General features: G+C 39.1%; 1 protein-coding gene across 50 annotated transcripts in view; it reads left to right on the top strand.

Annotated features, from left to right (window-relative positions):
- Positions 1-14,803, top strand: part of ABI3BP (ABI family member 3 binding protein) — a 152,063-nt gene that overhangs the window by 2,957 nt on the left and 134,303 nt on the right. For 31 of the 50 annotated variants that reach the window (XM_072023325.1, XM_072023358.1, XM_072023368.1 and 28 more), the window contains exon 1: positions 263-467. The exons of 1 other annotated variant lie outside the window; for it this stretch is intronic. In XM_072023325.1, the coding sequence (XP_071879426.1) occupies positions 389-467 (79 nt within the window). In that variant the 5' untranslated portion in view covers positions 263-388. Of the gene's footprint in view, positions 1-262; positions 468-14,803 lie in introns of those variants that run through there. 18 more of the 50 variants (XM_072023416.1, XM_072023400.1, XM_072023415.1 and 15 more) reach the window with 2 other exon arrangements.

Genomic DNA, 14,803 nt, shown 5'->3' with positions numbered 1-14,803 from the left:
AAGTCCAGCTTTCTTGGATAAAACAGTGAAAATACCTCTTGGATCTGTTTGCAGTTAATAGAGGTTTTGATATGCCTGGTTTTACTTGCATGAAATTGAAGTGATCAGACATGAATCTGCTATCCTGTGAGGTGGAAGGACGTTGGAACAAAACCCAGAAGCTTATTGTGGGGGGAGCCTGATAATCTTTTTATTTTTTTAATGCTAATTCTCCTTTTCCAGTGGGAGTGAATGATGTCATCCTGTCTCCTCCCACTGTGTAAACTACGCTTGTGTCAAAGTGTTGCTGCCTCTTGTCACAGAGAGAACAGTTCCCTTAAATGCAGCTGCAGCACTTTTGTGTGATACCTGTCAGAGCCATTCACAGGGCGAGCTTGGGTTTCTAACCATGATGGCAAGATTGGTCTTTCTCCTTTTCTGTGGATATATTGCAGTAAACCTGGGAAATGCTCAGAAATTGCCAAGAGGCAAGTAGCTATGACAACTTTCTGGGGTTTTGTTTGTTTTTCTTCTGTTGTGGGTTTTTTTCTTGGTTTGTTTTTCATGCTTGTTTTTTGCCATGGAAATTCGCTTTCAACATGATAGGCAAGATAAAGATGATCGAAAAGATAAAAGAAGATCAGCCAACAGGGCAAGGTCCAGGTACCAGAGAATAACTTTAAAGCTCTTGAATTAAAGAATCACAAATGTTTCCGCTGTGTCTTGTGACTCCAGTGAGAAGTACTGTGAAACAACATAACTCTATGTAATGATTTTATCATGATTTGGACAGTGCTGTGCAGGTCTCTGGTGCAGGATCTTGAAGAAAATGTGACTTAAAAAAGCACTCTCTGTTGCTGGCAGATGATTTCAGTTCTGTCTTGAAATAACTTCTATGCTTTCCATTTATATCCATCGTTAGCATTTGAATAGGAATTGTCTTTTATAGGTCAGGTTGCATGCATTTTGAGGGAGAAAAGTACGGTTTATTAAAAGCAATTACTTTTTAAACTGTTCTTTCCACAAGAAGAAGAGAATCCCCTCAGACCTGTGTGAATATAGAACTATTCGTTTCTCCTGGAGTTTGGAAATAGTTCTTTAGCATTGATAGGGATCTTTTATCTTCCTTGTTAACGTGCCATTGGCATTTTAGGAGTATTTTATTGCTGCAGGAAGAACACTCCTAGCATGAAATGAAAATAATATTGCTGTATCTAGATTGTAAACCACTTTGCAGTACCTTGGCATTAAAACAGCACTTTCACAACTGTTTCTGTACTGCACGTATTGCTCTTGCTTTGTAGAAGTGCTTGCCTGAGTCCAGTGTGCTTTGTAATGGATTTCACATCTGCAATCTGCTAAAACCAGTAACGCTTAGAAAGGAAGCTGTGATGTAGTTTCTTGTGACAATGTGTATAAAGAAATCAGGACTTTGAGGGCTTCCTATGAGTTTCATAGGTGGGGAACCTAAAAATATTTTGGGGAGGAGAGGTGATTTTCATGCTCCACCTCTTTGCTCCCCCACCCCCACCCTGAAGCTTCTTTAATAGATTTTTTTTTTCCTGATGTTCTTTTGAAAGTGTCTTCCTATTTATTTATTTTAAGCTCATCTTCTGAAGTCAATGTGGAATTTTCTGCATGCTGCTAATGTAGTTTGTGAGCAATTGCTGCACGTTTGTTGTTCAAGTTGAATAGACCACAAGACAGTTTTATCAAAAAAGCCATCTATAAGTAAACTATTCTAGCAGTTTTCATAGCAGAGGATTATACTGAACAGAGAAAAACCTTGTGTGCGTGGCCTTTTTTAAAGGAAAAATCTTCTCTAGTACTGCTCTTTTTAAATGATTTATCTCAACTCCCTGCTCACTACCAGAGAGTGATGGCTGTACCTTTATTGTGAGTGTGAAGTTCAAAGCTACTGATCTACTGTAGTCAGTGGGAGATGAACTCTGGGATGCTTTTTCTCCTGTCCTAAAATCTCATTGCAGAAGTGAAGTTGCCAAAAGCATAAAGCTGCAGGGGGAAACTTAATTTCTTGTCAGTTAAATTATATTTTTAAGATTCTCCCATTGCATTGTTGAAACATCAGTCTGATTCAATTCTTTGCAGCTGCCTCTCAGGTTGTTATTTACATTGGACTGCACTAAAAGAAAAAAGCTATATTAGTACCTACCTGTTGTCTGTCTGGAAACATTCAAAGCACAGTCTTTTAGTACAGCATTCTCCTGTTTGACAGGGAGCACAGAATGTTCTTCTAAACAAATAATATATTTTGACCTTTAGGTGCTTTTAAAATGAGTGATAGTATTCTGTTAAGAAGACTAGTCTGCCCTGCTAAGCAAGCTTAAATTACACTGAGCTCTTCTACTCTCTTCAAGTCACAAACTGCTGAGCTAAGGCTCCAGATTCCCTGCTGCTCTATCTATAGAGACCAGTGGAATCAATTTCATAACTTGAGGGAGAATGATCTGGCCAAATTTGCTTTCTAGTGATGAATGTGTTCATGTGAACAGGTTCTCAATGTAAACCTTTTCTCCTTATTACTTTGGAATCCTTGTGCTCAGGTCTTCCCTACAGGAGCTGAAACACACTGATCTCTGGTCTCATGGACTGAGATTCCCTTGCAGTGATACAGGGTAGAAGGGACGTCTTGCTTCATGCAGCTGCAAAGGAACAGGGCCAGTACACCATTCAGATACCAGTGACTTCCGGATCTACTGGACAGATTGTGTGCAAATACGCTCTTCAGGAGGCTGGAACACACGTGGCTCGCTTTACCAGTATATATATTTTTTTGCTTTCCCCTCCACAAGTGTGTGACTAGAATGGCAGAGAAAGTGTAGTTGTTCTCAAATGTTCTTTATCAATGAATTTTTTCGTTAACTATTTTGACTTCAAAAAAAAGTTCAGGCAGTGTTGTAGGCATAGTATGGGAACACTACATACCTTAGTCAGAATCAGGGAAGTATCAGTTTCATTTTCTCATGGAAACTTTATGCCGTTCCTATGTATATCCTTCATTGCAATAGGTTTGCTAATATAGAAGAAAAGCCTCTACTTATATCTGGTCCTATTACAGTGCCTGTGTACAGGTGAACACCATTTTTTACATTTCACAGATGTAAGTGAAGTCAATTTAATTGCAAAGGGAAGTTTAGTGGTTATTGCATTTTGCTGTGAAGGGGTCTTCTTTTATCAAGTATTGGAGCCACTGTCCCTTCAGCTATGTCCAGCTTGTAGAGTTTTGTGTTTCGTCAGAAAGAAGAGGGACTCAGGCATTTTGACTTGATGTTCTGTCTTCCATTGTGCCAGTATGCCATGCCATCCAACATATAAAGCTTCAGTTCAACACTGTCATACGTGAAATATTTTAATGATGGAAATGCTTCATAGGAGGAAACAGTGGTGGTGCATAGGTGTAGGAGTTACAATTTGTCATACTTCCTCTAATCTTTATGATTCCATTGAACAGCAATGTTCCATCCTTGATGAAGGTAGCATGGTCTTTCTAGACAGGAATTGAGTACAGAGAAAAAGTCTTGTCTTTAGAGGATGAATTAGTAAGCAGAGCATCCTGAATCTGAGAGGAAGATGAAAAAGCAAAGTCACAGAATCACAAAGGAACAAGTTACAGTACATAATTCACAAGACTGTACTGCTTTGTAAACTGTTTCACTGGCATCTTTCCAGCTGGACCTGATACAGATGCTGTTGAAGGCAACAGTTGTGGACCAAGTTCTCAGTGTTTGGTAAAACAACATTTCATCATTTTGATTTTGCCAGTTGACTTTCCAGTTACAACATAGATGTGCATAGAAATGCACTTTTTCACAATAATCTCTCTTTCAGATAGGTTTTGTATATCTTCATGTGCTGTTTTCCTTTGTTAAAGCTGAAAAGAATTTGAGGCCATTTCCTTATTATAAACTTCCAACTTTATACATTTTCAAAAACGAAGAGTGATTTTTTTGTTTTGTTTTGTTTTGCATTTATTTTATTGCCATGTTTCTGGCCTCTGTGGTTTACCAACTGTTTGCATTAGTCACTAGGTAGACTGGAATTCAGGCCATCCTTGTTGGACTTTCCAGGAGTCAGGTCTGTCCTGTTCTGCTTTCCAGGAAACACTCAGGAAACCTGAATTCACCTTCCTCTTTGTTGCTGCCTTCTCAGGAGAAAAAGAATACAGACTTGATGTTCCTTGTGGGACTGTGAAAAGGCCCGACTTACAGACTGATGTAGGGAAAACCAGATCCAAAACTGTCTTGTTTCTGCAGTTGTCAGCTGTGGGGATAAGAGAGGAAAAATAATAGTTTCACTCTATCTAACTTTTTTGTTTGGTAAGTATACAGGAATGTTAGCTGGTGGTTATCTGCAATATTTTCAAAGGTTTGCTTTTATGGTAATTATAACTGACATCCGCTTGAGAGTGAACACTGTATTTACAGTGTCCTTCTGAACTTACCATTGACATTTGTGAAAGGAATGGGGAAATTTTATTCATTGCTAAATTTGTTGGCTGTGCTACGTTATGTAATACTTCTTCCTAACCAGAGGTTAAACGAGGCATGTGTTTTCACTTACTGGTGTCAAGCAGTTAAAACAATGTTGAGTTATTAAAATGTATCCTAGTCACTATACTGAAACAGCCAAGTTAATCATTACGCTTTTTTGTCCCCTGGTCCCCAGCTTAACAGCACCCCTCTGGTAGCTGTAGGCTAGAAAAACAGAGATTGTAACACAGAAAAACATCTCCTGAAATTTGCTTGTTCGAGCAGATAATGAAGCTGTTGTATCAACATATCTCAAAAGGAGTGAAATGACATGTGGTTTTGTGTGTTTCTTTGTCCATAGTTTACAAAACATCTTTTTGGGGACTATTTTTCAAAATACACAGTCCTTTAACCTTTAAAAAACATATTTATTAAGGAGAGCCAGAACTATGGAACTTTTTTTTTTTTTTTTTTAATGTCTGTAAAGATAAATCCAAAATATTGTGATCTTTAGGTGCTTTTAAAATGAGTGGTAGTATTCTGTTAAGAGCTCTAGTCTTCCCTGCTCAGCAAGCTTAAATTGCACTGAGCTCTTTTGCTTTCTTCGAGTCACAAACTGCTGAGCTGAGGCTCCAGAGTCCCTGCTGCTCTATCTATAGAGACCAGTGGAATCAATTTCATAATTTCATACCCTGCAGGGGAATGATCTAGCCAGATTCGCTTTCTAGTGATGAACGTGCTCATGTGAGCAGGTTTGTGTGAAATACTTCTCTTACATTGAATGGCTCATCGTGACAGTGAAGTCCTATTGAGAAGTCCCAAAGGGATTCTTTATGTGGTATAACTGAGCGGTTAGGGATTTCAGTCAGTAAATATATCATGGCAAATTTGGCTCCTCCTTTGCTGAAAATGAAAACAACCCATAGGAATCCTGGCATTTTAGCAGACCATTTAATCAGTTACCTTATCAGACAGACCAGTTGTGTCCCGGGATCGCATGACAATATATCAAAACCTTGTACTGAGTGGCAGGCGTCCAAGTTCAAAGATAATCTGTAATTCCAGATTTCCATTTCTATGCTGGAGCAAGCAGTGGTGTGACAGTGATGCATGCGGGTGGATTCTGCCAGGATTAAATTCCAGAACATGTGAATGTCTCTAAAATGATCTCAGGGCTGGGTAATCTGTCTAATCCTCCACCTCTTCACTTGAATTATCGCATTCCCAAGTATCTCTTTCTAAATATTAATTTTCAGTGTATTTTTCACATACTAATTGGTATCATGTAGCCATTCCAGCAAGTCAAGCTACCTAACTCACTTGAGGGAGGGCTGTAAGTGAAATCCTACTGCTGCTGTTTGGCCAGAGCTCCTGTCTGTGGAGGCAGCAGAGGTGTTTATCGGGCTGCATGCCCAGTGAGCGGTGGTGCTGTGAGTGGTCAGTGGGTCTGCTGCTTCTCTGGAGGGTCTGGGCTTCCCAGGTGTGTGCTGCACATTGCATGTGCAAACAGAAGGCTGGCTGCTCCAGGGGCAGAAAACAGCTAGCAGTAACCTGCTGAAGTCGGAACTGTTCATGCAGCTCCTAGTGGATTTCTTTTCCTTGGGGAAATTCAAGTGCAGACTTGACTGGTGTTGAGCTGAACATGTCTGTGGGTGCGGAATGCTCTCAGCAGCTGCCTTCTGCAGGAGGTGGCCGGGGACTCGCTCGCTGGCATGGGCTGTGCAGCTGTGTCACGTTAAGATGCATGTGCAGAGGGATAGGTACGGATGTTGTGGAAAGGCAGCAGCCTGAAGTGGGTTGCCATTAGGAAAAGAGTCCAGTCTGTAGTGAAAGGCCTTCGTTCAAATGCTCTTGGTTTGAACCTAGGTTTTCTGCAATATAGGCCCACATGTACGTTATGTGACATTGCTTTATGAAATTGTTATTTGTCTTACTTTGCTTTGAGGATCATGTTCTTAAAAATGACTACTGGCATGAATCACACCTTTGTGTAGGAAGGGATTGGGCCAACTTGCCTGGCACTGCTCTCCCTCAAAAGGTACTGACTGTTTGTCTTCACAGCTTGGCCAAATCAACCCTTGGCCTCCCCACTCAAGCAAGCCAGCATGAGATGTGTCAAGGTGAAGAAAAAGCAGGCCAAGTTTTGAACCATCAAGTGAATTTCAGCCATTGATGAAGTAGTAATTGCATTTTGGCCACCAGAAGTAAAGGTTTTTGCACTCATTGCCTAACCAAAGGCATGTAATCAAAACTTGCTTAGAATAATGAATAAAACATGGATAATACTTGGGCAGTAGCTATTGCAGATGCTAGCTATGCTAAAGGCAGGGAGGTAAGGCATGCATTTTTATTGGAGCGAGTTAGTCTGCCAACCCAGAGGGGAGCACTGGCTGCAGGGGGCTGCTGCACAGAGCTTGGCAGAGAAAATTTAACCTCTGTTTTGTAAATTGCTTCAGAGTTGCTGCTGAAATCCTTCACTGTAATGATTGAATGTTATCCAGATCATTTTCTGGAAGAAAAATAAATGGGGCAAGTGAATCAATTGTTTTTTCTTGACCTTGAACAAATGTGTCAAGGCAGCAGGGTACCACATGACGAAATCTACTTGAATGAAACCCAACATAAAGAAATATCTACATGTACAGGTGGGATTTATTTATTTATTTGTGTTGTGCTAACACAATAATTTTCCTGACCGTACCTAATAAGGGATTGTAATTCAGTGCTATCATTCAAGCTGGGGAGTCAATGGCAAAATGGATTCTCAAAGTGGGAAGGAAATTGTAGAGTTATTTCTGCATTTTTGTTTTGCAGAAAGGTTTTGCATTATTCTTCAGACCTGCTTAGGAAAAGCATAACTCAGTAAAGCAGTAAGAGTTTGCGATATTTTTTTTCCTATCAGCAGCAGTTGTGACATTGGTTTATGAATCTATAAATGGCTGCAGAGTGCTTGATATGAGTTTACATAATTAATACTTTGGAAACCCAGCCAATTTTAGAGGACTGGCAGCGTGTGTGGGATAACATCAGTTTTGAACTTACATAGGGAAAATCTTTTTTCCTTTTGTCAGCTCCTTGCCTCTGCTTTTTATTTATTATTCACGTTAATTTTTCTTTCTATGATGTAAAAGTCTGGAAACATTTTAGAACACACAAAGTTGTGCTTGGTTCAAAAACACAAATACGTAAAACTGAAATGTCCCAGGAGGTTGTTTTCTGACTTTGAAACGATTCCCTCATTACCACACTTCAAGCCTATACATGAGCAAGAAAAACGCAGCCAAAAAAATGCAAGACTTCAGGCCTTATCACTTATCAGTTCTCTTTTTCAATCTCACTGTGTCTGCACAACATGCACAAGCATACGCTGAAAATAAAGGATTGGGTGCAATGGTCTGAAAGACAGTAGGAATTTGAGCTGTGGGATGCCAGTGACAGGAAGAAAACCATATTGTCTGACCTGGATGTTTTGGCCAGGTTCCATTACCGCTGGCTCACACGAACACTGAGGTGGGTGGATTAAGTGGCACTGCACAGTTCTTTATTTATAGCACAGTGTATGCTTGTGCGTGTTGTGGGGTTAGAGAAATGGCTTCATGCAGGTTTGGGAACCAGCAATTCCTTTAGGCTGTCTTCGGTAAATAGGAGGATATTGCATGTTCTGCTGGAATCAGTAGGTCTCCTTCCTTGGTCATAAAGCTTATTAACAGGCACTTGCTGTTGTGAACTTGGCCATGAAATAGCTCCTCACTGGTAGCATTCTGTATTGTTAGCTTCAACGAAGTTACAAACACAAATTTTGCTTCTCTGCAGCATTTCTTCCTGCTTGTTCTTTGAATTCTGGGGAAGGTAAAATCTGGCAACTCTATTAAAAATGTCTTCCTGCTTACATCAGTTACTCAGTTCTCCTTAGTACGTGTAGTAGGTGATGAATTTACTGTGACTCATTTGGTAGTGGTAGTAACAATACAGCTTTTAATGTCTCTATATCAACTCTTTACATTAAACATCATAGATAAGGTTACTTTTTTTTAGGATTGAAACGTCAATTATGCAAACTTTTTCACACTAAATAACTTGTTTTAAATTTTGGACAGCTTTTGTGATTTTTTTTTTCTCCAGTGGAAGATTCTTACTTACAACACACCTGCACACAAATAAGCAAGATGCGAAGTTGTGAGGGTAATTTCACGCAAACTATCACACACACCGCGGTGTGCATGCATATGCACGTGTACGTACACATCCCCACACAATTGTGAGAGCTAGTTCACTTTTGGTAAATATATGGCATTAAAAATTGTTTTAATCTTCCAGGCTTTTCCCAATCCTCCTTTACTCCCTAGTTCTAGTTGCATGGTCAAATAGTTGGTAAAAGCATTAGGATATTGTTAATGTACAATCATGAGTTCTTAGAAAGCAAAGTTTCTAAATAACGTATTGGATGTTTATTGTGCTCCCTTTCCAGAAATTTGCAAGGAATGTCAAATGCTACTACTATAGTTACTTGAAGGGGATATAATGTCACTCATAGTATTACAGCTGTGGAAGAATTATAGATTCTCAAGCAACCTACTTCAAAGGAAGTAGATAGATCTGTTAGTTGTACCCTACTTCAGTGTAGAAATCTCAGGCACTGTGAATGTTTTTTGTTTTTTTTTTTTTCCCTTTGATCTGGCTTTTCTGCATTTGTTGTTGTCATTTTTAATTATTCTTTGTATTTTTTGAATTTGCTTTTGTAGTGTGTAAAAAAAGTGTGAGCTGTCAAACAGAAGTGGCCTGGGAAAGATCATCTCATACTTTAAACTCACATGCTGTGAAGTCATGAAGCAATATGTATGTACTTCATATACTCTTAAATCAGAGAACATTCCTCAGGAATTAATGTAATGTACTGCACACTGGGTTACAAGACCAGTGATGAAAGAAACATAAATTCCTACATACCATAAATTTGCCACAAACAATTGGATACATTTCTGAGTGAAGTACAAGCAAAAATGCACAGTCAGTCATGCACTAATTGCCTAGCTGATGGTTCTGGGCATATGCATGCATGCCCTTATCCTGCCCCAAAATTAGCATAAACCTTCTTTTTGTGCAGCTCTTAGTGTTTTCTTCAATGCCATTTTTTATACTTTCAATAAAACATCAGGTGGAGAATTAATTAAAAAAAAAAAGTGAAAAAATAAGTAAATATGGACATATAAAGATGGGTTAGTAGTAGGGAGTATTCCTCGCTGCTGTCATTGCTCTCTTACATGAAAGGCAGCGTGGTGACAAAGGAGCTGGTGATGAAAGAGGTTTAGGATTTGGAAATACAGTCAAAGAAGGTCAATTCCATATTGTCTAACATATCCTCTGTAGGAAGGAAAATTGCTGAGAGAATAGGTGAAACAGTTTCTTAGTAGCAAAAATAAGGAAAAAAAAATACAGTGTTTTGGATTGGTCATTGTATTTCACCCTTAGTCATGCACATAGTTGGGTTTGGTTTTATTTGTTTTGGTCATAAAGTTATTATAAATGTATTTGTTTCCATTTTTCCCTCTAATCCATGGATGTAGAACTACTTAACTTTACTTCATATTTTGGTTTTCTTAAGCCTAGTTAACAATGCCTTTGCTTCACAAGGTGTTCACAGTGCTAAATAAGGTATTTCTGCCAAGTTTTGGAATTTGATATCGCTTCCTAAGATAGTTAAATATTTCTCTCAATAGCGATTTCTATCTCCAGACACAAGGACTTAGTGGAAATCTGTTTCTTCTTTCTGTTGGCATTTACTTGAATTCTTTAAAAGCTTTCCTGTGATATCTGCAAGCTCAGACTGCGTGTCAATATATGTCAAAAGGGGTCACCTGTGATTTTTCTTAATATGTTGCCTGATTTTAAAGTAAGAAGGCAGGTCATCGGTCCTAAGATTCATTTCATCCAGTGGTGCAAGATGAGATACATTTTCCAGCTGGAAAAAACTGTATGCAGTTGGAATCGGTCCTTATAGGACTCAGCTGTATCCAGCTAGTGTCTATGACATGTGTGAGAATGTTCAGTTTGGAGACCAAGAGCAGACGTGAAAGCACTTCATTATGACTGCTCTGCTGGAAATACTGAGCAAATTTATTTTATTTTATTGCGTGTTTGTTTGTGTCTATAACTTTCTAAATTGAAAGGGAATAAACAGGTAAAAGCTTTGCTGATAGACTGGAAAGCATGGACAAGACCAAATTACAGCTCTTACAGTATAATAGCATTTCATATTTGGTTACTGGTTTTGGTAACTGATAAAATTTGAGTCTTTTTTCTGAGTTTAGCATGTGACGTACAGCAACACCGGAAATCTTGATGTGTGCTTTGTATATTTAATTGCTTTATCAGCTGCCTGCCTCTGAAAAGTAGGGAACTTGCTCCAAAGTTAAAACACAGAGTAGTGCAAATGTCATTGCCAAGTGCATATCCAAAGCTGCTAATACTTGTACTATTTGAAGTCCTGTGTATCTTGGATGTTGGAGAAGATTTTGAGCAGAGAATTCAGATACTTTGATCATGTGATGGTTGCAATATTGGAAGTAAAAAGCCATCATGACTTCAGAGAACATAGGATACCTTTTTCCATTTTCATCATTTGCTACATATTATTTTAGAGAGGTTTATTTCAGCTATACACAGCATAATGAGGGATTTACAACTTGGAATGAAATCCCATTGGACAGTAGTAAAGTCCGATGCATATTTTGATAAGATTGCATACATTCAAGAATTGTTAAATGTCTCCTGCTGCCATGGATCTAGTCCCTAGATATGCAATTTCAATGTGACAGGTAGATTGCACTTCTCTGCTTCTAGATGTTTCTACTACAAATAGGTTATTACATTTCTTTCTAATGAGGTATTTGCTTCTGTTCAAATAAATCTTATTTTGGATCATTTTTATTCATTCTCCTATGAACCTATGACAAAGACTAGAGACTGGACTGTGTTTTTTGAGAGGTGGGCAAAGGTACGTTTACTGAAATATCAAACCTGGGCAGGGAACAAAATGTTGGAGCTCACAGACGCATCAGGCATGCAGCAGTGTCTGACCAGTTGCACTGCTGTCCTCTAAAGCTGATTGAGGAATGTAGCTTGATGGGCACCAGTTTCTGAATGGGTGTCTCAAACTAATTTATCTCCCTTAAGGGAAGTCAATTTGGAAAGAGATGGTTATGTGCAACTCATCTTTTATTTGCCAACCCAAGTTCTTTGCCAAGTGTACACAAATCGCAAAACATTCTCCTCCACTGGAATGAATTTAGGAACTGCTGTGGATATCTCTTGAGAACCAGAAAGGCTGTTGACGGGGGGACTTTTGACTTTTAACCACTGGCTGCTATTCTTTGAGCCCAGTTTTCCATCTACCTTATCCTCTGCCCGTCTAGCCTTCATTTCTCCCCTTTGGCTGGAAGGATTCTTGTGGAGATTGTGTCAAAAGCTTTGCCAAGTCAAAGTAAATGACATCCCCTACTTTCCCCTGGTACACAAAGCCAGTAATCGCATAACAGGAGGCAGCAGGATTGGTCAGACAGTCTGGGCATGGTAAATTTGAGCTGTCTGTTTTGAATCTCCTCGTGTTCTTTGTGTGCTGAGGTGTGACCATTTGTTCCATATCCTCCTGGCAATTGAGGTTAGGCTGAACAGTTCATTTCTTCTTGGATGCTCTTTTTTGCCATTCCTCAAGCAATTGCAGTGTAATATTTTTCTCTTCCTGGCAGTTCTTCTCTTATGCTTGTCTATTTATTCAAAATATTGTGTTTTATTGGATTTTCAATATCCACATGTGAGAGAGAGGAAGTAAGATACTGAAATTCAAGCATAGCACTGGGGAGGGCAGCACTTCTTGAGGGTTTATGATATATACTTAGGGGTACAGGAGAAAAAAACATAGCCTTTAAGTGGAAAATTACTAGTTTCTACAAAGAAACGTGTCTGAAAAGGCCTTAATGAAATCTCTTTGTCCCCCTCGTGCTTATTCCTGAGATTGTTCTAGAGCTTCACAGTGTTTGTTTCTCAACTTTCTTTCTTGCTATGGTTTATGCCGATTACTTCTGTTTTTTACAGGTATGAACCAGAAACTTTTCATACTGCTTTCCCCGGGCTTTTTGTTTGTTTCTTTACATGCTTGTATGTATGCATCATCATTCTATTTACATTCTTTTCTTCTAAGTGAGACAACTCCTATTTGCTCAGGCTTTTTTTTTTTTTTTTTTTTCCCCTGGGTCACATACTCTAGACTTCTAGTCATTGAATTTGCTTTTTTTCTCTAGATCTTGTCATGTAGATTCGGATTAGAGTGCCCTGTGCAAAAGAAATGGTTCATTTGCACTGGCTAATCAGTGATAAGAGATCGGTTTAGAAGTGAGGACGAGTGCATAAAAGGACTGGGTATCAAGTCTTCAGATGGAAAAGGCAACAGTCTTGAAACACACCTAGATTTGTTGATTCTGATACTCATAGGTGAGTTTATGTCTTGAGAGTTGTCAATACATACTGATGTCAAATTCCCTCTTTGTGTATTTTGCAAACACTGCTAGCTGCCTAAACACTAGTTTTGCCTTTAGAAAAATAACTATCTGATGAATGAGAGGAGGTAAAATGAATCTATGAGAAAAAGCTTTGAAACTATCTATTAAGCCAGTGTGACAGAAAAGTGAGCCAAAGACTTGCTGTTTAAACTGTTTGGAGTGTGCCAAGTAAGATAATATTTAACATAGAAAGAGAATTTTGGTATAGGACTACCTATTTTTTTCTACAAATATGGAAAACATGCAAATATTCATTTAAGACTTCTTTTTTCCTTGTTAAATCCGAGTTGCTGTATTCTAACACAGGGGAAAGGATAATTTCTAACCATCAGTTGTTTCATAGTCCTTTTTAAAATCTGACTCCTGAGCTCCCCAAGTGTTTTAAGAGATCCCCAAATGAGTAGACACACAGCAAATCAACCCAAAAGGTGTTGAAAAAAAAACCAAAATTATATATTCTGATGTAATACAAAGTGATCACACATAAAGAACAGACTTGAAAGTGACTGCCGCAATGTGGGAACCTGCAATCTGAGTACACATCAATCTATGCAGCAGGTTCTCAGTGCGTTCAGTAATGCATGATGACAGCATGGGTTGCAAAGTATCATCGATCTTCACTCTTCTCTCAGAAGCAAGTGCACTTACAGTCCAAATACTGTTTTCACTAACCCTTTGGATTTTGATTCTTCAAAAATGCATTGACAAGTGTTAAGGGATTGGTAATGGTAAACATTGCCTGCCACTGAATAACTAATGCCAGCGGCAATGCCAAGCACTGCCCGCTGATGAACAGGTTCTTAAGAAATGTGTTGCACTAAGGTTAACAGCATGAATGACTGTGGACTTCAGTCTGCTTCTAACTTGTGGGCAGGGCAAGACCAACAACATCCGAGTTCCTCACTCTGTAAACTCTTAATGTCTTGTTGAGCAATCCCTCTGGAGTACCTGTTAGACAAAATCCATGTTTTTATTCAGCTGACTGGCTCTAAAATATGACTGCCTCATAAGCAGCCATGTCTGAAGACTGCATCTATCTTTTGGTATTTGCATTAGCTCTTGAAGGCTTAAAAAGGAGTTAGACCTAGAACACTTGTGAGGCTTTTCTTCCTCCCAGCAGTCTTCTGCGTTCCTCTGTTGAATATCTTTATGCTGATTCTGTCAGGTTCTTTGGCCAATATGGAGTTTTCTTCGTGGCCCAGCCTGGGTGGAGGTGCCTTGGACATATTTCCATGGACAGGAGGGGAGCCAGGATTGGAGGGACCAGCTCTTTTGGGCAAGATGCAGGCACTGTCTCGTCAGCTCTGTCTAGGTGGAGTTGCATCAGCCCAGAAACAGACATGCCAGGCCAGTCTGGAAAAAAACAACAATAAACATCTAGTTCTGAGAGTAAAGCCAGGGGAACAGAGCTTTGGAGATGATAATTTTATCAGGTCCAAATCAAGCTCTCTCAGCACAAATACGTGATCCATAATCCAAATTGAAATAAGGGTTTGAGATTGTTTCATTAAGAAGGAGTTCTTGGTGGTGGTTTTTCATGGACAAATAATGCCCTTTTAAGTTTTGTGTTTTGTATGCAGTTGTTTCAAAAAGTAATGCCTGTTGAAAATAGTTCAACTTGAAGGACTTTCAGGGGGCATTGTCTGCTGAAAATGATAGATAGGTTTCGTTCTGTACTTAACCTTTAGAAATGTTGAATCATCCAATGTTGAATTTTATTGAAGCTAAATGTTTAGCACATGCATGTTTGTTTACCTTTAGACACAAGTTTACAGATTG

Source organism: Anas platyrhynchos, chromosome 1 (assembly GCF_047663525.1).
Source record: "Anas platyrhynchos isolate ZD024472 breed Pekin duck chromosome 1, IASCAAS_PekinDuck_T2T, whole genome shotgun sequence".
In the NCBI taxonomy this organism is placed as follows: domain Eukaryota; kingdom Metazoa; phylum Chordata; class Aves; order Anseriformes; family Anatidae; genus Anas; species Anas platyrhynchos.
The sequence above is the reverse complement of the archived record's forward strand: the minus strand, read 5'-3'. Positions and strand labels throughout refer to the sequence as shown.